The sequence below is a fragment of the Ammospiza nelsoni genome, chromosome Z (genome assembly GCF_027579445.1).
Source record: "Ammospiza nelsoni isolate bAmmNel1 chromosome Z, bAmmNel1.pri, whole genome shotgun sequence".
Lineage (NCBI taxonomy): Eukaryota > Metazoa > Chordata > Aves > Passeriformes > Passerellidae > Ammospiza > Ammospiza nelsoni.
Window position 1 is genome coordinate 46,075,061 of NC_080669.1, and position 25,859 is coordinate 46,100,919.

The 25,859-nt window shown below is 43.6% G+C and overlaps 1 protein-coding gene across 1 annotated transcript; it reads left to right on the forward strand.

The window, feature by feature from the left end:
- The first annotated feature begins 8,469 nt into the window (after window positions 1–8,469).
- On the forward strand, window positions 8,470–17,279 carry CRHBP (corticotropin releasing hormone binding protein). The gene is made up of 7 exons (XM_059492451.1): window positions 8,470–8,601; window positions 9,039–9,132; window positions 9,745–9,902; window positions 11,765–11,975; window positions 13,601–13,749; window positions 15,067–15,184; window positions 16,548–17,279. Exons 1-7 carry the CDS (start codon window positions 8,521–8,523, stop codon window positions 16,703–16,705), a joined length of 969 nt encoding a protein of 322 aa, XP_059348434.1. The 5' UTR covers window positions 8,470–8,520; the 3' UTR covers window positions 16,706–17,279.
- The last annotated feature ends 8,580 nt before the right edge of the window (window positions 17,280–25,859 follow it).

Sequence of the window (25,859 nt, forward strand, 5' to 3'; positions counted from 1 at the left end):
ATTCCACTATCTTGAAAGCCTCAGCCTCTGCCATTTGCTTTTATTTCAGTTCAAAAGAGATTTGAAGTGCCTGTGCAACTGGCAACACAAAGCTTGATGCATTACCTGCTGGTAAATTTATAACTTCTTCAGATTTGTTATCCAGCTCCCAATCCCAAAGAGCTGCACATGACACCACCATGAAGACATGGAGTTTGTAATGGAGCTGTGCCTCCAAGCTGTGATTACCAGCTAGGTCCAGTAGGAGGGCACCACCTTTCAAAGGAAGGTGTGGAAGTGCAGTAGGAGAATAATCCCAAGGATCATGGAAGTCGTCAAATGCAATGAGATAACAGTCTTCCACAACACTTTTCTCCCTGTGAAGATGAGATACAAAGTTGCCTGGCATTGTGAGAAGGGAAAAAGAAGTGACCCCAGGAGACCCCAGCAGAACAGATGATGTTTCCAGTAGCTAGCAATGTTATTAATTGCTGTCCACCAATGTAGCAGTGCAGGTCCACCACAGGTTCCTCAGCCACCCAAAGCAGACCCCTTTGCAGGCTCCATGCTAGAGCATAAAGCAGGCAGGGCCAGGAGAAAAAACTCTCAGGGACAGCCTAGAGTCCATCATATGACCTCAACAGCACACATAACAGATCCAGTTCCTCTCTGATCACAGCCTTGAAAATGTTGGGTAAAAGGTCGCACACAAAACTTGTATCTGAAATCAGATTAATCTATATAAAGGTTTTTGACTGGCAGGAAGATTTAGATTTAGATTAAGATTTATACTGTGGCGTGACATCATGTGCATGTCTAATAAGGGCTTTGATTGACAGGCCATCAATTATTGCATGTGCCTTTAGGGATAATTACATCTGTTGAATAGCACTGTATTATTTGAAGAAAAAAGGGGTAATATTTTTGATTTGATCTTTCTTCTGCCACATGATATGGCATGAGAGAGAATGTTTAATTTATGATCTGGAAATCCATTTTCTAAATTAATTGTGTCCACATCCTTTCCTTTGAGTTGGAGGATGGTGGGCTATAGAGCGGGCAGCCATCAAAGAGAGCACATGAACGAACTTCAGCAAAAGTATTTAAAAAAAAAGAAACACCAAAAAACTTGTCATTTTTAAATACCAGCTCTCAGCCACCTGCTATCAGTTGTATATAAGGGGCAACTCCCAAGGAAGAGAACTGCAGCTGCATCCACTTATTTTGCCCTTGCAAGCAGATTCTCAGCTGATGTAAAATGACAGAGCCTATTGCACTCAGTGGCATAATTTTGCAGCAGCTGAGAACATGTGCTTGAGACTCTAAATTAGCCTTCAATGGAAAGTTGTGTTTCTGTAAGCTGGTTGGCTAAATAAGGACATGTCTATAAAACTGCAAATATTGCAACAAGACAGCAAAGAGGAGGACAGAAGAAGTAGCTGCTCAGAACCCAAGTCTTTGGGGGAAAATCAGTGGAAAATGTTCCTGTCACACATTTGCTTTAAATCCCAAGCTGCCCTCTCAAGTCCCTTTTGACTGCATGGGGTGCAGAGCAATCATTACAGTATAGCTTTCAAATATCTGTCAATGGACTCTGCCTTAAAACTCCACATATGGCTTTGATTTTACATTCTCAGTAGTTGCATGAACTCAGAAAAGCGCTACAAAATAAAGCACTACAGGAAAAAGATCTGTGTGTAGAACAAGTTATAAAGGGCAGAAAAGCAACTGAACCACCTGGAACCCTACTCCAGATTGTTTTCTTGGAGTAGAAAAATGGCGAGAAGTTGAGATTTCTGCAGAAAAATGTAAATTCCTCAGCTCTGGCTGGGGACATCAAGGGGCAGTAGCAAACAGATCCCCATGGCTGAGTGATGTGTCTGGATGAGACACAGGGCTGGAGAGTTCCATCCCATTGCACTATTGATGCCTTCAGTAGATGAAAGCAAAACTGGTTTGCCCTTGCACTAATGACTGAATGCTGCAGTTTTAGGAAAAAACTATCTCTCAGAGGAGGAGGTTTTTTGGTCATTTTTGGTGCCCTAGGAGTAGTATTGCACGAAGGAGAATAGTTAATATTTGAAATGGAAAAGCCCATTCCTGCTCTTGAGCTAAAGATGCTCTGTAACATTGCTAGCAAAGGTGAAGTTGCCTTTAGACATCAGGAGGTGGAAAAATGCTGACCAGGTGAGCTAAGGTCCTTCAACATATGTGATTTCTATACTAACACAAGATATTCCTGTACTTTCACCTAAAAGCATTTGGAGCCTAACTGATCAAATTGGCACTGCCAACTGCACAGTACTGGGGATGACTGGTAAGGAATCACATACATGAAAAACAAAGGACTGCGCAGAGGGAGCAGTTGAAAGGATAAATATACTATTATGTTTGGTATGCTGACTTCTCTTATCTGACTCATACTGACTGCCTGAATTGTGTAACAGTTCACAGTGTTTCTGAAGTTGGGTCCATTACTGTGATGTCTAACACTACCAGAATTGTGTTGAATTACAGTTTTTTCTGGATGAGAATTATCCTCCTCAGGGAGAGTCACTTCAGCTAAGAAATTCTTGTCCTTGGATAAAAAACCCAAAGCATCTTAAAATATCACTTAGGAAAGTAGTGCTTTTTCAAAGGTATTTCAGAGATTAAACAAATTTTGAAACACGATATGTGAAAATACAGGGATTTCTCAACATATCTGAGATAATATTCTGTGTAATAAACTGGCTCAGCATTGAAAACAAAGTGATAAATGTTCTAGTAGCCCCAAGCTGAACAGAAAATTTGGGAGAGAAGGAACAGGGTCTGTTGCTTTGGGGAGGATCACTGGGAGAAAGTTGCAGCTGTGGGAAAGGAGATCTAGAACAGGATGTGACCTGGGCCGTGAGGGTTACACTTCCAAACAAAGTCTAGATGCAGTAACTGTGCCATGTTTTGGAAAGCAGACTGTTCTTCTGCAGGGGCACTGGGACTGATGAGAGTAGCTGCTGCAGCTGGCAAAGGCAAATATGATGGGCTCAGAGAGGCTGCCTAGGGGCCATGCTGACACCTGTGTGCAGTTCTGGTGGTGAGGCCTTCTTGCAGCAACCCTTGAGGGCAGAGATTTTGTTTAAAGGATCCACAGAGGAGGAAAGTCCACGCTAAAATTGAACAGCTCAAGAAACATCCAGTAATGGCACCAGAGCAATGGCATGTGCATTTTCCAGTCACCCATTCTCATATCTCTTCTCTTCTTCCTGAGAAAAAACTTTTCTCCCACTTCTTGGCCCTGGCTGTTTTGTGTAGATGCTGGTTGACTCACAGGCAGAGCTGGTAGTGATAACCGCCCTCAGGGCAATCTGTGTCTGAATATAATGTTTGCATGATTATTTGTAACCCGCTAAATTACAAGTTTCACAGTCTTTGCTTTTAGCCAATGCCATAAATGGAGTTAATGCAACACTTATCATCAAGCCTGCTTGATGCTGATAGACTTTCAGTTCATAAATCACATGCGTTTGTCGTCCCTCTGAGCCACTTAATGTGACAAATCACACCATCTCTTGTGTCAAACTGCCCAAAGTTAACAAGCCACTCTTCCTTCACCTTATGGAAAGTTCAACTCTATTTAAAGCAAATTTAGACACACAGAGAGAAGTAATAGAAGTGATCTTACAGAGAGATGTGTGGTGAGATTTGGAAGAGGCTTGGCATACCCATCACAAAGCTGAGGCAGACAGGTAGTGAGAGAAATCAGTGATTTCTGATTTATGGAGGTGTGGACTGATTACAGAGGGAGGAGTCCTGGGCTGAGGCTGGATCATGGACTGTTGGAACACCTGCTTGATATTGAAACAAAGACAAGACTAAAGGATTGAAGCACAAAATGTGATCCCAGACTTTGTGTTCCTGCTGCTGGAAATGTTCTCCTTCAGCTGTCATTGCAAATCTGATTGGGTTCTTGCAAAAAGGACATATCTTCAAACCATTGACAGGGTTAATTTACTTTAGCCATGCTGAATTCTATCTTTCCTATTGTATGTCCATAGTCCTCTGAGCCAGGAACAGGAACTTCTTGCACATTTGTCTTTGTCTCAGACAGAGTTTGAAGTGAAATCTTGTACATGTCTGTATCAAAGTTGTGGTTTCCTAATGGCTTTCAGGACTGTGAATTGCTGTACAGTCTTCCCCTCATTTTCTTTTCTGTGGTGTTATTTCAAAGCAGTGACTAATTGGGATTTAGCAAATATGGGACAAAAAATTTAGCCTTCACTGTAGCAGTTGTGACACTATAGAGACACTAGGTTTCTTTCTCACTTTAATCTGGGCTAACTGATCCCGTTGTACAGAAACAATATACTGAAGGATTCACAAACAGTTGAACATGTGTAATAAACTAGAAGTGATGTGCAGCAGTCTCCTGCTCTTCAAAGACACCGATATTGATACGAGACCTGCAGCCACATGATAACAAGTCAGGAATGACTAGTACTACATCTCACAGACACCATGAGGGAAATGAAAAGCTAACCCCTGAATGAGTTCTCAATTAGAGTGGAAAAAAGCATAAGGGAAATAAGTGTAGCTCAGCACAATGTTTAGCAGCTGACAGACACGATATGAAGTTTATAGCCCTGTCAGATGTCTCACACTGTGCATGACCCCACATGGCATCTCTTCAGCCTGTGCTGAGCAGTAGAGAGAAATCAGCATGAACAGCTGAGGACAGAGTGCCTGAGGCAGGACTGATCCTCTTTCCTGGAGCAGTTGTACTGCAGTCTCACTGCTGCTCCTCTCAGTTCAAGGAATCACCAGTCACAGAGAAGCAGAGGAGCCCCCATGGGACATGCAGCAGCCAGGCTGATCCCTGTGGGGTGAAGCTTGCCTGGAACTGTGTCTAGACAGAAAATATTGACTCATGTTTAAGACCCTGATGCTAGTGAGGGGTTTGGTCTGCTCGAGCTGCTTGTGCATGAAGTCAGGTTGCAGCTGAGGTGTAAGAAGAGATGGGCACCCAAGGGACCCTTTTGAGAGCCAAAAGGGTTCACAACACCTGGCCCCTCTTTGCTACAGGGAAGTATCCCTAAGGATTGTCTGTAGCTCAAGAACTTCTCACTAAGAAATCTCACTACTGAGCACTTCATGTGTATTCTTCCTGTCACTTTCTATGAGAAGATTCTGCATTTACCATCTCTATTGTAGGACAAAGCATGATTTGATTACTGTGGGAGAGGGTAAATGGAGTTTGTTTCACTACTGTCTTTATTCAGCTTTATTTTCTCCACTTCTTACTATAGCTGGGATTTCATCTTTTCTATAATATCTGACAAGACACCGACAAACTTTGAGCACAAGTGGGGAAGGCAGGTCCTCCAAAGCATGTTCCTGAAAAGCCCATCCATGAGCCCTGCTTTAACAGCCCGAGGCTCTGCAAAGGCTGGGGTGCCTAAACAATACCATCTCGAGCTGCAGCAGAGCAGAGTGAGCGATGCCCTGCACTCAGCCCAGGCTCTAACCAGCACCATGGCTTTCCGTCATTTCTGCCGGGGAAAAGGGCTGCTCCCAGGATAACCCACAGCTGTTAGCAGACCAAGGTGCTAATCAACTGGATTGTTTAGCCTGTGACAGGGTGTCGCTTTAAAGGCATTTTACTGTGCTAAACAATTTGATATTAACAAAAAAATTTGTCCTTCAGAGTGTTATCATGACTCAACTCCATGAAAGAAAAATGACACTCTCCTCATTCACCAAGGGTTTCTATCACATTGAAGGTGCTTTTCCCTTCTGAAATGCTGCAGGGGTGTTTTGAACCCAATTCAAAGAGATTTTTCTTTGCTTTGTTAGTCACATTCTCATCTCCTGAAAATCTCAGCTTCTGCAAGTGACTTTTAACAAAAGCAGTGCTGCAGGACACAAAGGGAGGGTAGAGGGGACTTGTGATACAGTGAGGAGGCAGCACAGTTGAGTGAGAAGATGGCCTCACATCCTCTCTCACCTTCTGGCAGCTGGGATACAGGGCTAGGAGATGAACCCCCTCTTTCCCCCTTGAGTGGTTCCTTTTGGGGATCTGTTTGAGCTCCACCTGAGGCAGCAGAGCCCCAGGCAGCAGCAGCAGCTGCATCTCTTTGAGTGTGGTTCCCTACTCCGTCCCAAACACTTGCTTTCCCCAAGCATTAGGTCTGCACAAAAGAAGGCATATGAGACTGAGGGCTGAGGACAGCCCTGTCTTTGAAGACACAGAGAGTTACTCCAGGCACTGGGGGGCTTTGTGATGAGGCTGGTCAGGATGTCATTGTGCTTCAACAGCTCCTGCTGAGCCCAGAGCTGAAAAGTGGGGGGAAAAAAAAATCTTGGCACTTTTGTTAAAATTAAGTTCCACATCAACAGCAAAGGGTACCTGAGTTCAGCTTTTGCACAGAATATCTGTGTATTCATAACAGGCTCTAAGGTGTTGCATAGGAATTTCAAAGTCACCTTAAGCCCTGTGTGAGCAATAAATTACAGTAGATATGGAGATGGCACCTATTGTCCCTCCCACCACCTTGTTTATTGGAGAAGGACAGTACCCTCACTTCATCTGCCAGGGTGTCCTACAGACTGTGGAGCTTCCTGCTTTACTTCCACCGGTGAATGTTGTGCTAAGCCCAAATTTTAGCTGTTCATAGGCAAACGTTTAAACTATGGTGACATCACTGCTGTATGTTTCATTCTGAGCAGATTACCTCATATCTGGCTTAACAGAGTCATAATATTTTAGCTGCAGCACCATGTGTCCTTCACTAATTTTTGGAGTTGAATTCTGAAATCTGAAATCTTCAGTAACAAATTGACACACAATCAAACACGCTGTCCTTCACTGACAATCTTCAAGGACTCACAGCAAGATAATGTCCCAGTCTGACCATTCAGGAGGCACTCAGGCAGTCACACCCACCATGAGAGCCTTTAACTGCTGGGATCCAAGCTCCTTCATAGCAGGCAGCTCCAGGGAGTGGATGGGTCCCCACTCAACTCCCTACACATCCCACATGCAGGCAGGCTATCTTTCCTCACCAGTTCAAACCCAGGTTTCCCACAGCAGACCCTCAGACCTCTGTCTCTTTTAGGTAATTTTATAATGGTGCAGCAGCAGAATAGAAACCTTGAGCTAGTGCCTCCAGAGAGGGACCCTGAACAAAGGAATGCCTGGGCTTTTGCACCCTCACAGTCTATGGATGTGAAGGTCCGTGGTCTTCCAGCTGAGTCTTCAACTCTTGCTGTAGTGTCTGGTCACCTGGCTGGCACCACAGGTCCCTAGGCCTTCTGGAATTCAAAAGGTTGGCAGTTCGCAGCCTCTTACTTTGGGCTCAGACTCCTGCCCCCCAGACCTCCATCTGCAGCTCTCACTGCAGCTGCACACTCAGCTCCCTGCACTGAATATTCCTCAACACTCAGTGTCTGAGGTATAGGTTGTGGACTGGCAGGGCAAACTGGGACACTGCAGCCAGAATTTGGAATTAGAGGGGTCAAGCTATAATTTTAACCATACCAATCTCTTTAGAGAGTGAGCAAAAAAAAAAAAAGAAAGTAAGGCTGGGGTCCTCTGCAGCCCCTTCTGGTCCTCATGGTCTCCAAGGCACCTCTCACCATCCTGATTAATGTTCCAGCCATCCTCTAACACAGACTGGGACTAAACCCTTCATTTTTCCAAAAAAACTTGTAATTCCCAAGGAACTTAAATAGGTTTCAGATATATACCCTACATCTAATACCTCTGCTGAGTTCCAGATTTTTAGTATTCTGCAGAGTTACGAATTTTCACTCACAGGCTCAACTTTTAAATGTCTTCTCAGGTTTCACTTGCGGATCCAGGCTGAAGCGGTATCAGGAGTTTTGTAATGAATATGCCCTTGGGAAGCCCAAGTTTTCATAATTTCTGTATGAGAGCTGTTTTCAGTGGCAAGAGCTGTCTGGTTTTGTCTGTGTGCCTGCTGTAGAGCCCTGGAGGGATGCAGGCACAGGCTGCAAACCTGCCTGGGACACAGGGGTGCCCACCCAGGCCTGGCCAGCAGGAAGCACCTGGCACAGGCAGAGGCACTGCAGAGAGCTGCATGTCACAGAGCAGCACAAGGTAGGCAGAAAGCCCTCCAGGTCTGAAATACCCCGGGACTGCCCCAGGAGGAGGCAGGGATGCTCCTCATTGCTTGCTTTGGAATAACTGGAAACAAACACAGTGTATGAGTGCCCTGTATATATGCACAGGGATGGCCTCTCTCCCCCAGAGGTTTTCAGCTATTCCACCAGATAGATTAGGAGGAAAGACATCTGCCAGAGAGGGGAATTCAACCGTCTTGAAAATTTGTGGCTGTAATTTGGACCCTTGTCATGCCCACGTACTGTGTCACTGCGAGAGGAATTCAGTTACCATGGGTTACCCTATCAGTACGGGGACCAAGTGCCTCCCCTCCCAACAGCTCTATAAAAAGAGTCGCTCCAAGACACCCCAGCGGCTTCTGCATACCGGCACAGACCCGGAGAAACCTGGCCAGGGGGACGGCCGCCAGAGGAGGTGTCAGCATGCCGTCTGCTTTCCAGTTTCAATGCCACCTCGTTCTCATCTTCCTGGCAGCTTCCAAAGGAGAAACCAGATACCTGGAGGTGAGCAATAGGGCTGGTGATTAAACATCTCACTGTGCTTTTAGCTGCTCTCTTCTAACTTGTGCTCTCACCTTTCAAGCATTGTGCTTTATTCCCTCTCCCTCTCCTATTCCTACTTCTCCTGCATTAAGCTTACGCCTGGGTAACATTAATGCAACAGTCCCATGTATTCTCTACTACCCCTCTATTAATTTATGCTCAGCAATTTTGCTGAGGATTTAAGAAACTCTCAATGCACTTAGCTGCTGGGCTCAGCTCTTAGATCCCAAGTTTATTTCCCCTCTACTGCAGGTTGGCAGCTTTCAGCCTGACCTCTTCTGGAGCTGCACTGTTTCTTGAGGGGGGACATAACATGCTGTGCCTGTTCTTGAGAGGTGCAGGGAGACAGCTGCATTTCACTTTGCCCCAGACTCTTTTTGCCCTCCATGTTTAACCAGGTGAGGGATGCTGGTGAAGATGACCCCTTCCTACTACTCAGTGAGGATCTGAAGCGAGAGCTGTCAGCAGGACAGATCTACCGGCGGTCGCTCCGTGAGTTTCTTTGGTGCTCTGGTAGGGACTACTGACAGGTAGAGAATCCTGTGGGTACCTCAGGGAAGGAAAGGGGCTAATTGGGAGTAACAGAGCTGCAGGAGCTTTGTGCAAGACTAGGGAGAAGAAGGACAGAGCATTAAACATGCAGAAACCTGTGGTTTAAGGCGGAGGGTTGGGATTCGTAGTTAATGGTCCCAAATAACTGGAGTCAGATGGGGATTTCCTACCCGTGTCCCTAGGCAGGATCACATTGCCAAGGGGTGGGGCAGGTGTAGCAGCTGTGACTGGAGAGAAATCTGAAAGAATAGAGTGTTTGTACACTTGTGCACATGTACACACAGAGTTTTCTGCTCAGAGATGCACTGACACACCATCCCCCCTCATTCCCCCCGCCACACGTTTGTGCTCACACCTGCCAGTTACTATTCATCCTCTGATGCTCAGCAGGCTCCTAATTGCTTCAGCTGGCTCTCCCTGTCCTCACTGCCAGCCGGATCCCAGTGCGGGGGGGTCTCTCCTGTCCCCCTCCTTCCCTGCACAGTGGGAGCTGGCACGGAGTCTTCCTCCAGAGCAGGCAGAGGCAGCAGCCTTTTGTCCCTTCTTCTCCAGGGTGCATTGACATGCTGAGTATAGAGGGGCAGTTCACCTTCACCGCAGACCAGCCACAGCTGCACTGCGCAACCTTCTTCATCGGGGAGCCCGAGGAGCTCATCACAATTCACTACGACTTTGTAAACATCGACTGCCAAGGCGGGGACTTCCTGAAGGTAAGAAGCTGCAAGTCTCTGCTCTGCTCTGGCTTGTGAGGTGTTTGCTGTGTGTGCAAGGGGCAGGCGAGCGCATGTTCACATCTATGTCTTGTGTGTGTTTGTGTGTAAAAAACAGGCAAAGCAACCTCCCCTGGGATGGCTCTTTCCCCTCCCTGAGGCACTCTGTGTCCCCCCCATCACCACCACTCTAAAGCAAAGCCAGAAGCAGAATGAGGATCCCTCTCCAGCCTACAGTACTGGCTCTTCTGAACTTTTCCAGAAGTGCCTCTATGGTGTGTCCATACCCAGGTGGACAGCTGAAACTTGGGCAGTAGGATTTACTCATTGCACTGTGAATCAGATGAGCCCAGCAGATAATGATACAGATCTCTGGATCGTTGTTACTGCTCTGGGACCTCTGCTCTCAGGTCACTTAGCATCAGATTAATAGTGAGTGGATCATTGCAGGTTTTCTTTAAAAATTCCCTGCTAGAACTTTTCAGGATATCGGCTCAGAACAGAAAGAGGCTCATGACTCAGAACCATTTATATTCCAGAGTTAAAAAACTTTACCAGCACATTTCTCTGGCAGGCAGGAGCTTTCACCAAGATCTGAACTCTGTCAAGGGCAGAAGGGGAGACTCGATGGTCCCTGGCTCCCTTCGCCTTGCACTTTTCCCTTTGTGCTGAACTGGCAAGGCACAGAACAGACCGCAACCCATCTAGTGGCAAGCTGAGGTCCAGGAACAGGGTGAAGGAGGAAAGCTGCCCTTCAGCCCTTTCCTTGTCTCCTGCTCAGAATTCTGTCCTTCCATTCCATATCGTGGCTGAGATCCCTCCCCACGTGTCTGCAGGGAGGCTGATTTCAGTCTCTTGTGGGGCTAAGGCTTTTGTACCTGCACTCATGGTCACTCATGGAGGCTAGAAAAATGCCAAGATGTCTTTTATGTTTTATTGAGCTTTCCTTTCTTTGGTAATGGTGTCCCAAACTTCTCTATTATATTGCTCTCTCTCTATATATATAGAGGCAGCTTTTCTCTCATGTAATTTGAGCATCTGCATCCCATTACTCCAGAAACTTACAGTTCTGGCAAATCCAGAGACAGATCCTGATGTTTTTTCATCAGGAAGTCTCACATCAGAATTACTGACTGAAGTGACAGCTGAACCTGGTCCTTGAATTTTGGGAATATTGACTGAAGTGTTCAAGGAATTGCCATGTGAGAGCAGCTAGGAGGGAATTGAGCAGCAAGGCAGGCAGCTGCTTATCTATGCTAGAACTAATACGTATTTCTGCTTCTGATCTGAAGATGGTGAGGGAAAATTGTTGCTTTTTTGTTATGAAGGAAAGATTTGTAGAAGTTGATGCTTAAGGTTCAAACAAATAATGCAGGATTTGTTTTGTTTTCTAGTGGTTAGGATGAGGTAAAATAGCTGACACAAGTGAGAGCAATACCTCTGACAATAATTCCTCCCTAAAGGTTTCTGTATTCCAATATCTCTGCATGACCACTGGGACTATTAATGACAAGCTGTAAAGCATCTAAATCAAGCTGGTCAAAAACTCCCCATAGTAACAATGCAATTGCAAAGAAAAAAAAAGAATGTGAAAAAAAAAAGAAGTAGGTAACAAAAGTTTTCACCTGAGGGAGATAAAAACAAAAGTTACACGTATCCCTTTCCTAAACATCCATTGAAGCATGAATAATTAGTCAAATATTAGGAAATCAATAAATACAGCCAATTTTTGTTTGCAGTTTGTGGCTTTGAACAGGTTATTTGGTGTCAAAAGAAAAGAGCATCTGTTATACTTCACGTTTCTGCTCTCTGCTAACGGAGTATTAAACAAAACCTAGTTTTATATTATTGGACCTCTGTAGGTGTTTGATGGATGGATACTCAAGGGAGAGAAATTTCCCAGTTCCTTGGACCATCCTCTCACCACTTCTCAAAGATACGTAGACTTCTGTGAAAGTGGGAATATTCAGAGGACCATCAGATCGTCACAGAATGTGGCAATGATCTTCTTCAGGATTCAGCTACCAGGCAATGGATTTACTGTTACAGTCAAGAAAAGCAGCAACCTCTTCCGTAAGTCTGTATTTCATTCCGCCAAGGGCGCTTGAATTTGGGGCAGGAAGCCAAGAGAATGTGTTGCTTTGCCCTGAGTTTTCTCACTGTGGTTATCCGCACTGACACGGCTGTGGTGGAGCCATGTGCACCTGCATGCCTGCTCAGCCTCAGTGTGTGTCCCAAGAAAACAAAGGACCTTAAGAGGTCACACAGGCTTCAATATGCAAGACCATAAGGTTCTTTCTTTCAAATAAGATCCCTCCCAATCTAATATTGGCATGTTCCAACATATTTAGCTAGAACAAATAGTATTAATTGAGTAACTTCAATCTCAGCATTTTCTAGATCTGGATGAACAATGAGGAAAAAATATTTGAGACAGGTCAACAGTAAAATCAGTGTATTGAATGGTTATATGGTAGTTATGAGAGATATATGATCACAGAGATCTACCTGCAAGTTCTTTGCCTAAGCCTCTGAGCTGGCAAGGCACAAATTGTCACAGAATCATAGAATAGCTTGGGTTGAAAGAGATCATAAAGATCATCTTGTTTCAACCCCCCTCACCATGGCCAGGAATGCCACATGCTAGACCAGGTTATCCAGGGCCTCATCCAACCTGGTTGTGAACTTTTCCAGCAGTGGGGCACCCACAACTTGTCTGGGTAACCTGTTCCTCACTTGAATTATGTTTTCCAAAGAGGACAGGACATTTAACAATTATTGTTCAGGCCAGTCTGATTTATCTCCTAATTACTCGAAGTGACCAAACAAAACAAAAGCAAAACAAACAAAAACCAAAAATCAAACAAACAAAAAAACCCCACCCAAACAACAAACGAACTCCCCAAAAACAAGAAAAGGGGGAAAAAAACCCAAATAAAAACACAAAAAAAGAAAAAAAAAGCCTCCCCCCAAACCGAAAAGCAGTGACAGTATGTCTGCTACATCTTCACTCCAAATTATTCAGACTTGGGCCCGCAAGCTAGATCCCCACTCTGGTGTGGCTTCATGCCCACAGATGTGATTATTGTATTCAGCTGCTGGAGGTGGCTGGTGTCACTGTCCTGCTGCAGCAATTGCAGGACTCCAGAGCTATGCCAAGGATCCCTCGGGTTGCTCACGTAGAAATTACTCCTTTACATGAACTCTTAAGTTTGAACTTAAAGACAAAATCATGCTCCCATTTCAATGAGATATTTTGCAGCCTAAGGAACTCCAGTTCAGAGGAGCAGAACAGGATTTAGGGAGTCGCTGGCAATATCAGGCAATAAGCTGTCAAAACTAAATACAATTCCTTCCTCCATCCATGTTTAGCCTCCTTGAAACTGACAAACTGTATGAGCCCTTGACAGCATGAGCCCCTGATGTACAGATTTCAGGTGTGAGCTCTTCTAATGACTGCTTCACCCTCAGGTTCTGTCAGACCTCATGCTATATAGTAAAAAAAGGGGGACAGAATTTTTAAGGAACAAATGCTATGCAAGAACCTCAGAAAATACCACAAATTTTTTTTTCAGCCTTTGGTTGTAACTCACAGAAATTAAACTATATCTCTGCTTTTTTGGTAGTGTAATGATGTAGTTTTGCTACATGCAATGATGACCGGACAAGTAACTCTTGTACCTTTTCCCATGTCCCAGCTTGCAATGTCATCTCTCAGACCCCCTCGGGAAGGTTTACCATGGTCATTCCTCACCAGCACAGAAACTGCAGCTTCTCCATAATCTACCCAGTGGTGATAAAAATATCTGATCTTATCCTGGGACATTTAAATGGTCTCTTTTTAAAGGTGAGAACTTTATTTCCTAAGAAAATATTAGCATGTGCAATTTTTGTGGGCACAGAAGCAGGAAGGGGTGAAGCAGGGATAGGCTGTGATGCTGGCTGCTAAGGCATGGGTGTTCTGGACCTCTTGTGTGCACGATGAGGGCTCTGGTTTCTCCCAGAGAGGAGAGCTGGGGCTGTCTCTGTCACTATTGTCTCTGTAATGTTGCAATGGCACCCAGATCATGCAAAGCACCATTAATGAATGTAACGATTGTTTGCCATAGCAAAGGATAAGGATTTCATTATAAGGAAAGGAGCACTCTCTCTGAGAGCTGTCTGTCTGTATTTAAATTAATGAAAGCAGAAAATGCTCTGAAGAGAGAATGGAGCCACTAGATAGCAAGGTATTATCACAAAGTACAAATGTGCTCACAAATGATTGCCTGCTCCATATGCTGAGCATTCTCTGGTCTGATCTGGGGTATTTGGTGTTTGATGACAAACCAACAGAAGAAGACGGGAGCTATTGGTGATACCTGTGTCTGGATGCTGTAAGAAGGTGTCAATTACAATATATTCAGAAGAATAGAGCAAGGAAATTTTTTTTCTCCTGGCAGTGAGTCTGACAGCCTGAGCTCTTCAAGGAGATTGCCAGTGTCTGAACAAGCTAGGTTTTGAGAGATGAGCAAGTGAATTAGTTGACTTATTCAGTGGTGAGCAGAAAAGGACAACAGCAAAGGAAGGTAAAGAAACCAGGCACTTAAATAGCAGCATAGGGGTGACAGCCCAAAGGTACTCAAGGTGTCTATGCAAAAGATTTTTGGCAAACAGCATTAATTTCAGGAAAATTGTGGGTTTAATATATAGTAAGCCATTGCTCTCAGAAAAAATACTCTTTTTGTTAATTTCTACCTTAATTGAACTTTGCCACAATGGTGCATTTTAGCATTTTTTTAGGAGTGAGTATGGTATAGTGGAACTGAAGTTCCTGCCTGCCAGCTGAATATAGGTATACATACAGCCCATGCCTGCATTAATTTGATTATGTGTTTAAGCACCCAGAACCAGATTGCCTATCTGCATTAAAAGCAGTTGAATCAACATGTTTTCTACTTGTCAGTAATTTTCAGAGTCTACTTAGGTCTTTCTTTGGAATGCCTTAAGAAAATCAACTTACTAATATAAAATCAAGGTAGTACTGCTCAGGATGAGAAACTGATTTCACACAGCTTTAAGCACAGGAGATTTCTAAAACCTATTGTTAGTTCCAATAGTATCTGCAGAACTGCTACATTTTGAAGATGAATGGTAAATAACTTTTGGCCTCTGCCTTTTTAAGAAACCATCTGCAAGCTGTGCAGGAGTGGGAGATTTTGTAGAGCTTCTTGGAGGAGCTGGCTTAGACCCATCCAAGATGTTTCCACTAGCTGACCTCTGCCATTCCTTTCATGGGTCTGGTAAGAACTTCTTCCAATTACCTCCACATAATAAAATAATTAACCATAATAAGACATGCAGAGATCCCCCCACACATCTGGACTTCCTGCTAGAGGGTGAATTTCACATTTAGCAGAACATGAGAGCTGAAGCCTGTGGTTTGGCTATGTGTTACAGCACACCCATGACCACCTTCATTTGCCCCTTTAGTAACCATTATGACAAGGCTGAATTAGACATATTTTAAAAATTCTTGTCCTATGACAAAAATAAATATTAGAATGTCAGCACATAAAAAGGTCTGGAAATTCACAACAAATGAAGACAGATTGTTACATTTTCAGTTAAGAGCTTTTCTGCTGCTGGTGTAACACATACCCCAAAAGCCTCAGAGCTCCCATTCTATATTTTGAACTTGCTGGAGCTCTGAACCTGTTTCATTATCATGCTGGTCCAGTGCCTTCTTTCTCCCCATAAAAATAAGAACTTCCAGTTTCCCCAATATTCAATAGCAGACTGCAAAGTGTGGCAGTGGTATGACAGACTAACCCCTGAGGCACACCGGCCATATCTCAGCAGTACCGACAGGGCACTGGAGAAGCAGCATTTCCACAGAGCTGCAGGGCAGGAATGTGCCTAGCCCTTGTGGTCTCCCTTGCCTTTCATCACACTACAACTGAACAGTCCAGGCACTTTTCAAAGATTTAACTGGTAAGCACTGCTGTTGAATGATAATCCTGAGCACTGGAATGAGATTAAAATGTGTTTTCCTGGTGGTGTGAAGGAAGTGGAAATCCATCTCAGCAGCTCCTGATCTGAAGTGAGGAAGTTCCCCCAAGCTCCCCAAACAAAAAGGCTTTGCCAAGCCTCCACTCAAATGGCTTGCCTAAAGCAGCAGTTACTGACACTCAATTTCCCTCAGAGTGGAAGGACCACGTGCTGGGCACTACCATTTGAGTTTGTCTTGATGGGACTCTCAAATGCCCTTCTTCCTGTGAAGAATGTCCTTACACACAAATCCACTCATCCTTCTAATGGGAAACATTTTGATGTTGCTAATTTTGGCTAACTCCAGGACAGAGTGCCATTACCCTTACCCATCACTCATGGTATCTAACAGCAGCCCACAGATATGGAATAGCCTTTGGAGGAGGGGAGGATACTTGATTAAATAACCAAGCATTGTAAAGCAAAACTCACAAACACAAAAGTTAATCAGCAATACCATCACCAGCAAGTCATCATGACACATGAATTTGCTTTATTTCCAAAACTGCATGTATTGGTGCTTCATAATTCCCATCATTATATATCTCTTTTCCCTCACTTTCTCTCATATAAATGCGTCTTTATAGCCCCTTTATATCTCTTTTCCCTAAACAGCCCAGATGAAGATTGGCTGTGACAACACTGTGCTGCGGATGGTCTCCAGTGGCAAACACATCAACCGTGTGACATTTGAGTATCATCAGCTGGATCTGCAGGAAACCGAAACAAGAAAGGAGAACAGCATTGAGGAATTCTGCTTTCCTAGTATCTGAGAAACCAGGACATGCATCTTCACATAGCTAATGAAAATAAAGTTCTATAATGATGTATTTTTTTTCCTTTAAGTAGCTGGTGGTGTCAAGCCTTTCTGTAAGCATAATTATTTTCTCATACAAATCAGTCATTCCCATCAGCAAGCAGGAGAAAGCAACAAATGTATTAATCTTTGTTATTATCATTATGTTCTTTCTGCAATGTTTAAGCTCATTTACCATATCGAAAATCAATAGCAAGAATAGAGGGATATTTTTCCTGTATCAATATTATTAGGAAAATAGACAAAAAAACTAGTATGGGGATATATTAAACCCACAATAAATATAAACTTCATGCAGCAGCTTTATCCTTTTATATCAAGTATAAACAAATAAACAAAAAAGTGTGGTGAAATACAATTCCTGTTTTGTAAGAGGAAGCCAAACATTCGTGTGCATAAAAACTACTGTTTTACTTATGACTATAAATGTACTATTTATTTCTAATGACATGTTTTTAATGAAAATTTATAGCATGAGTCTTCCTTACACAAATCCAAACATAAATAAATACATTCAAAGAGTTGGCAAAGAGTTCTTATATTGTATTTTTTCTGAAGAGGTCTTTTAACATACTGATTAAACTTCCTAAGTCTTGTGCAGTTTTCTGGAAATGAAAATTTTGAATACATGTTGGTGAAAAACCATGAACTATTATGAGCAAAAATTTGGTTTCTCTAGGTTGGTTTTCCCTCCACACAGAATCGGTTTCAGAAGTACACTTACTGGTACCTTCCCTCTTTCAGATTTTTGGTCAGGTGTCCTGCTGACCCATGAAGGCAAGGATACAAAAATATTGATTTATTTTTTCCAGGCATTTCCAGGAAAGGACTGTCAGCCTTTCCTGAAGAACTCCAGGAAGCACAAGTACAGTAGAGGACCAGCTTTGAGAGCAAGGTCTGATTGGTATGTTTTCTGGGAGTGGCACCTGCCAGTAACAAGAGTAAACTGTTCCTCCTCCAGCGCTCAATTAATGATGAAACCTAATTGATCCAGCTACATTCCTGAAATCTTTCACTCTAAATTGTGGCTCTTAATCTCACAGTCATGCATCCAAAGTCAAGTGTCTTGATTATTCAGCATCTCTGCAGTTAACTTCCGTGGCTGAAGGGCGTGAATACCAGAGCATGCCTCGGAATCTCCCTCTTTTCATTTTGGAAGCCCTGTTTTTGTGACTGACTCATGAACAGATGGATGTCTTTGGCAGACTGGTCAGACTCAGGTGAGTGTATCCACCCCTGCAGGGCTGTGTTTATGGAAAAGTGGGGATTGTGGGAATGCTTCACTTAATTCCAAGGAAAACAGACAGAAATACTGATGGCTACTCCACGACATGAAGCAACCCTGACTCAGGTCTCTGACTGGGGCTTTCTTGGTCACTACATCTCTGCTCCAGCCTCATGCAAACCCCTGTGGGCTTCCCAAGCTGTGCTGAAGTGCTGGCAGTGTTGGTATCACCATCCAATGTCAGAAACATCACATCCCATAATCCTAAAATCATAGAATGGCCTGAGTTTGAAGGGACCTTAAATGTCATGTAGTTCCATCCCTTCTACTGTAGGCAGGAATACCTTTCACTAGACCAAGCTGCCCAGAGCTCCATCCAGCCTGGCCTTGAACACTTCTGGGGATGGGGCATGCACAACTTCCTTGGGCAACCTGTTTTGGTGTCTCACCACCCTCACAGTAAAGATTTCCTTCCTAATACCTAACCTAAACCTACTCTCAGTTTGAATCCATGTCCCTTATTCTGCCATTGCATGCTCTTGTAAAAAATCTCTCTCCATCTTTCTTGTAGGCTCCCTTCAGGTACTGGAAGGCCAAAATTAGATCACCCCTAAGACTTCCCCTTTCCAGGCTGAAGAAGTCCAGTTGTCTCAGCCTTTCGTGAGAGGAGAGGTGCTCTATCCCTCTGATCTCTCTGTGGCCTCCTCTGGACTCCCTCCAGCAGGTCCCTGTCCTTGCTGTGCTGGGAGCCCAGAGCTGATGCAGCCCTGCAGGTGGGGTCTCAGCAGAGCAGAGCAAAGGGGCAGAATCCCCTCCCTGCCCTGCTGCCCACCCTGCTCTGGATGCAGCCCAGGACACGTGTGGCTCTCTGGGCTGCCAGTGCCCGTGGCTGGGGCATGTCCAGCCTCTCAGCCACCAGCACCCCCAATTCCTTCTGGGCAGGGCTGCTGGGATCTGTTCATGCCCAGCCTGTGCTGGTACCAGGCCTGCTCTGACCCACGGGCAGCACCTTGCACATGACCTTGTTAAACCTCATGGGATTCCCACGGGCCCTCCCTTAGGGCTTGTCCATGTGCCTCTGGATGGCATCAGGTACATTCAGCTTGGTGCACTTGGTCCCCTCATCTGTGACATTAATGAAGATATTAAATCACACTGGTCCCAGTACAGGCCCCTGAGGGACATCACCTGTCACTGATGTACACTGGGACTCTGAGCCATTGACTCTACAGTCCGGATGCAACTATCAAGCCAATCTCATCCACCTAACAATCCACCCATAAAATCCTTCTCTCCAATTTAGAGAGAAGGATATTGTGAGGGACTGTGTCAAAGGCTTTATAGAAGACCAGATAAATAACATCTGTAACCCTTCCCTTGTCCACTGATATAGTCACTCCATTATAGAAGGCCACTGATTTGGTCAGTCGTGTAGAGAAAAACAGGGGTCAATGAAAAAGCTTTTTTTCTGAGAAAGCTTGAAGTGACAGAGCATGTCTGTCTCCTAACATCTTGCCCAGTTAATCCTTTCTGGGTTCCTGTACCTGTCATGGTGGCCCTAGCTGTGTGTAGTCCCACCAGCCTTTTCTGAGCACCCTTCAGTGAACCAGAGCAGTTTCTGCACTGCGCCATTTAGGAATAAGCTCTTATGTCAAACTGTTCCCATTCATATGCCTCCCTTCAAAGTGGGGAGAGGTAGAGGTCTTTAAAACATTATACCTTGGTCACTAGGAAACAGAGGAGTTGAAACTGCAACAACATATTTCAGATCCAATAGCTGAGGACTGTCACCAGTGAAGGTAAACTCAGAGGCTTTTGCTTCATGCAGTTTCATGGTGGGATTTTCCACCTTTCAGTTTCTTGTGGTGCCTCTTTTTCAATGCTAACACGGCTCAAATACCTCTGAAACACCAAGGCCTTGTAGAAAAGATTCTTAATGCTAAGAGATTTGAGATTTTACCTTCCATGTGGTGCAGAAGTTGACTTTATTAGTAAGAAAACTCATTGTTATGGATAAAGGAAAATGAAGAAGACAGTATATGATGGGCTGCACCTCCTGTTGATCCTGTTTCATGTGAAGTACTCCAGTACATATTGGTTTTCTTAGAACTGGCTGTCTTCTAATCAACATAAATTTAGGCAGCACCATCAATAGTATCACTCCTCCCTGATGGCTCTCTTTGACAAACCTGGATCCCAGACAACCAGGCATTCTCTGGTCTGTGCTGTAACACCTACCTCATGAAGAAAATCAAGTCACTTCAATCTGTGTATGCGTATTTATGGAGGCCCTCATCATTTCAGGAGTTGCAGAACTTCAGTCACAAGAACTCAGCTCTCAGATGTCAAATGGCATGAATCCTCAAGGGTTTAGTACTGGAGAAATAAGGAAATAAATATCCTCATAAGTGAAAAAAAAATTAAAAAGACAATAAAAGCACTGCAAGAAGAAAAATAAAAAATAAGGAAACTGGAAATTTTGCAGATGAGTAAAAAAAAAAGGATTAGAAATAGGTGAATAACTTGAACATCTGTTGAAAGAAACAAGGAAAGCACTTATCAATTAACAAGGTTGTAGCCCAGGGGATGACAAAAAATGGAAAGCCTCTTAAGAATAAAGAAAGAAATCAAGTCCCTAACAACAAAAATGTAATAAAAGTCTTTGATGAGGAAGTGTTTTGAAATGTTGGCTCTGATAACAAACTGTATGTCCAGTATTTAGACACCCTGTCATCCATCACTGCCGGCAAAATCATCAAATCTCACAATTAATGCTAAAACCCAAAAAATCCTGGGGGAAAAGTGTGACAGTGTTAGTGCAGACTCTGATGTCTGAGAATTGATTGGTTTTCTTCATCTTTTTTTACTTGGTGTCACCACTGAAGTTTTTTAGGTAAGTGATATAAAAGGGGTCATGATACCACAACAGCACATGGCACAAGAGCACTGTGCTAGGCTTGGAAAGAAAACAACAAGCCTTGAACTCATAGGTGAGCCAACAATAAGCAGTGACTGAAAAACTCTTCAGCACCACAAAAACTACTAAAGAGCCTACTGTTAAGAATTGTTGAATGCAGGGAAAGTAAATAATCAACAATTCCAACTTAAAAAAAATCTCTTCAAAGACAGAGGGATACAGGACATGAAACAGCATTAAATCCGGGGTGGCTGTTCAGAAAAAATGATGTAGTGCCCAGAGGGAAGTTAAATTTCCCACCTTAAAAATCTCAAATTCACTGAGATTTGACAATGAAAACTTTTTTACTTAAAACCATGCAATTCTTTAGCTGAATTGTTGGGGTTTTTCTTTCAATCTATACCAGGTTATAACTGAAATATGTGAATTGTAATGCAGAGATTTAATAGAGAGTGTAGAGTCTTTGTTGTCAAAATTATTCAGAAGAGAAGATGGAAATATTCTGGAGGTACTGGGAAAAAAATCTGTCCCTAGAGAAGTGACTCTAGGCATTTGAAAGAACCAGTCAACTGAAAAAGGTTTGTCATGAGTTTTTTGGCAATGGAAAGGGGAACGTTGTAACCAGACCCACCAACACAGAGCAATCGCAGATCACAGAATATTCTGAGTTGAAAGGGACTCACAAGGATCACGAAGTCCAACTCTTTACTGAATGGTCTCCATACTGGGATCAAACCCACAATCCTGGTGTTATTTGCACTGTGCTCTAACAAACTGAGAGAATCGCAGCCAAGAGCCTTATAAAATAGGACTTGATACAAGAACAGATAGAGATTTGTTCAAGCTGTTTGGGATTCTTAAAGAAAAAATAACACTTAGAAATTAAGGGTTATTTTCAATAAGGTGGATTAGAAATCTTTTATCAAAGTTGTCCTGATCACACTAAATTGGGATGAGCTGTTGACTCCCTTGAAGGCAGAGAGGCCCCACAGAGAGACCCCAACAAATGAGAGAGATGGACAATCACCAACCACATGAAGTTTAAAAATGGCAAGTAACAGATTCTGCCCTGGGATGGACAGAATGGGAAATGAGATGCTGGGAAGCAGCAACATGAAAAGGGACCAGTGGGTCCTGGCTGATGGCAAGTTGACCATGGTCAGCAGTGCCCTGGCAGCCAGGAGGGCCACCCGTGTCCTGGGGACATCAGGCACAGCATGGCCAGCCAGGCAAGGGAGGGGATTGTCCTGCTCTGCACTGGGGCAGCCTCACCTCGAGTGCTGGGGGCAGCTCTGGGTGCCACAACAGCCTCATGCAAGGCTAGAGAGTGTCCAAAGGAGCGCCATGACGATGCTGAAGGGCCTTGAGGGGAAGCCCTGTGAGGAGCAGCTGAGATCACCTGGTCTGCTCAGCCTGGAGGACACTGAGGGGAGACCTCATTGCAGCCTACATCTTCTTCTGGTGAGAGGAAGAGGATGGACAGGCACTGATCTCTTCTCTGTGGTGACCAGTGACAGACCAAGAGGATGGCCTAAATTTGTAACAGGGAAGGTTTAAGTTGGATGTCAGAAAAAGGATCTTTACCCTTTTGGGTGGTTGGGCACTGGAACAGGCTCTCCAGCACCAAGCCAAACAGAGCTCAAGAATTATTTGGACAATGCTCTCAGGCACATAGTGGGATTCACAGTGATGTCCTGTACAGGGCCAGGACACGCACTTTGACTCTCATGCCTCCCTTCCAACTCAGGATATTTAATGATTCTTCAATTCCATTGATTTCTGTCTTCAGAGGTCAAAATTCAGAAAAACAATTGTAACTTAGAATGACCAGCAATAGTGAGAAATTACAACAATTTTTTCTTTGTGAAGTGACCGTATGTTCTCAGAATTAGATTCTTTCTTCATAAGGCAGCAACATAAAAAAATTATAGATTTATTGGCAGTAATGTGCTACTCCCTATAACAATGGGAGTAGCACATTACTGCTTTTTAAAGTTGAAGTTTTGCTGCTAAAATTATGTTGATTTTTATCTTTCACAACTGACAATGAAAATAAGCACTCAGAGCAAGACATGTCTGGTCCTTCTGAACGGCAGTCTAAGCAACTTCTAAAACATCTCCTAAATATCTGCTCTGACGCTGAGTTTGTGAAATCATGTCCTGCTTTCTCTGTGGTGAAGTTTCAATCAACAGTCAGGAAGGAGTTTCACGAAAGCTGAAAAGTAAGGAAAGTAGATTTGCAGAACTTAATAACTGCTTGACTGTATAACCTCCTTCCCACCCAAAGTCTGCTCCTGCAAATTTAAAATAGATTTTTTGTGCCATCACACTGCACTGGCCTCACATGCCAATTAGATTTTATGTATCTGCAGGGACTACATTATTTCTTTCACATAGGGTTCAAAAAGCTCTAGATTCCATTATCCTTCACTGGAGTATTTGTAGTACCAATTATATTACAGAGATCAAGCTAATTTTTAATGGCTCTAAGAAATTTCACTTGCCTTCATGAAATGCACACTTCTTAGGACCTCAAAGCTGTACTTACTCAGTTCTAAACACAGCTAAATTATACTTCAAGGAAGTGATTCATTATAGTCATTTTTATTCAGAGACTCATTACTTATGGTATCTGAGTAATTTTCTTGTAGATAAATTGACACAGTTTTCAATTTTTTCCCCCCACTTTGCTTCTTATCTTTAAAGATCAGCAACAACTAATCATAGCAACTATGGATTTTGTACGCACATCATTTCCTATTAAAGGAAATGCAGTGTATTACACGTGAGTCACTACAAAATGAAAAGTTTTCATTATCTGTTCTTTTGAATAAAATTGATATTCATGGTACCATGCTGCTGCAAATTACCATCAAACCATCAATTACAATGTTGACTAATAGTTTTTTTTTTATAACTTTGCCCCTCAACAGGAAAGCAAGCAGATTTATTACCAAAATTTACCTTCCATCTATATACTGGTGCTCAGTATCCCTCATCAGGACTCACACAGCATTTTGAAGAGCCCCTGGCATGTCCTTCAAGCCAAGCACATGATGCTTGTTTCACGAAGGGCACATTTCTCATGGGTGTCCCACCACTTGGCATTCACTGTGCCCTGGCAGCCAGGAGGGCCACCCGTGTCCTGGGGACATCAGGGACAGCATGGCCAGCCAGGCAAGGGAGGGGATTGTCCTGCTGTGCTCTGCACTGGGGCAGCCTCACCTCGAGTGCTGGGGGCAGCTCTGGGGCCACAGTGTAAGACAAATATAAAGCTATTAGAGAGCATCCAGAGGAGGGCTTGAAGAAGGGAAAGCACCTAGAGGAGAAGCCGTATGAGGAATGCCTTATTGCTTCTGCCAGGATCTCACACGCCCCAAAGCTGGAGGAGAAACATCTTCTGAATTTTAAGGTCACAGGCACAGCACACCAGCTCTTCTCCTTTGCCCTGTGCCATGCCTGGCTCTCACTTGTTGATTGAGGATAATCTTGGCTCTTCTCCCACGGGATTTCTCCTGTCCTGGGATGCTTCCCACTGCTGGTGGTGAGAAGGTGCTTGGGGAAGGATCATTTTTGTGGAGGAGAGCAGCAGAAGCTACTCTATCACTCAGTGTGATCATCATCAGGGCCCACTGACCACTGCACATACCTTGGACATGTGCAGATAAAGGCAGGCACTGACATGCATTTAAATAAAACATTATATAAAGCTCAGTTATTGAAATAGTGAGAGGCAATAGTAGAGGGTATGACTGAGTACTTGTCACACAACAAAATAATTACAGAATTATCATAACAGCAGATGATAAAAAATCATAATAATTTGCCTGAAGAACAATCACTGTCTTTGGAAAACTCAGCTTTAGTTAACTGACAGCAGGTATGTACAGCACAGTAGAACTCAAAATACCTGGATGGTGATGACTTCTTCTGTTCAGATGTCAGCAGTTCAATTATGGTGATGGGGGTCCTTGCTGAGAGTCTCAGCTGATCCTATCTCGCTTTGCCAGACCAAAACTCCTTGTGGTGGTGAGGAGTCACACGAGGCGAGTGGCTCAGCAGGAGCTGGACACGTGCAGCTTCACAACCTACACCTGCCACCTACTGCAAACCAAGCCAGGCACCTCTTGATATCAGAGCCCTCTGCATGTGGATGTTGCGGGTCCCTAAAAGCCCTTCAGTGTGGAACTAGGTGTATAGGGGTACAGTCAAAACCTAACCTCTCTGGAAAGATTTCACGACCTCTTGAATTAAGAAGTCTATATTTACAAAGGAAAAATTCACTTCTGATGAATTCTTTGGGCCCAAGAACTGCACCAATCAGACACAACAACAAGCAGGCTCAAAGCACTTTGTTGTCTCTTCTGTGAGGATACAAGACATGACAAAATCAACAATATATCTAAGTAGTTGTTGGACTCATTCCTGCTCAATTTCAGATACTGTAGTAAACTGAGCATTGAAATGGGCACCTTTTGAAGGAAGTTAAAACACAAACCTAGGTTTTTGGTTTCTCTTGAAAATACTTCAGTTTGGAAATCTGGCCAGTTTGCAAGGCAAATGAGATTGATAAGGCATGTTTCTTACACTACCATAATTGAGTTTGAGTTATAGTAAACCCTCCTTAAGTTCTGCCAAATACAACAATCAATTGGAAGCCTAAAATGAAGTATCCCAAATGAAGTGGTAACCAAACAGGTTCTCTGAGTGTTTAATCAGTCAAGCTCCAACCTCACCTTTGGGAATGTGTAGGCAGTTTGTTATTGTACTAAAAATCCTTTGTCTTCATGCTGCTCTGGGGCTGACCTGAAGCTTTGGGAAGAACAAATATTACTAGTGTAACTGGCAAAAAAAGACTCCTTCAAGTACCCTGAGTTCCTTTAAGGGAGGAGATGATAAAAATAATAAAAAAAAACTTGCTTAGAAGCAGGAAGAAATGGATCCTCAAAATAAAAGGCAGAAAATAAG

Coding starts and splice junctions, on each gene's coding strand:
- CRHBP (XM_059492451.1), top strand. CDS start 8,521: ATGCCGTCTGCTTTCCAGTTTCAATGCCACCTCGTTCTCATCTTCCTG. Junction 9,133..9,744: donor GATCTACCGGCGGTCGCTCC/GTGAGTTTCTTT, acceptor CTTCTTCTCCAG/GGTGCATTGACATGCTGAGT. Junction 9,903..11,764: donor AAGGCGGGGACTTCCTGAAG/GTAAGAAGCTGC, acceptor GGACCTCTGTAG/GTGTTTGATGGATGGATACT.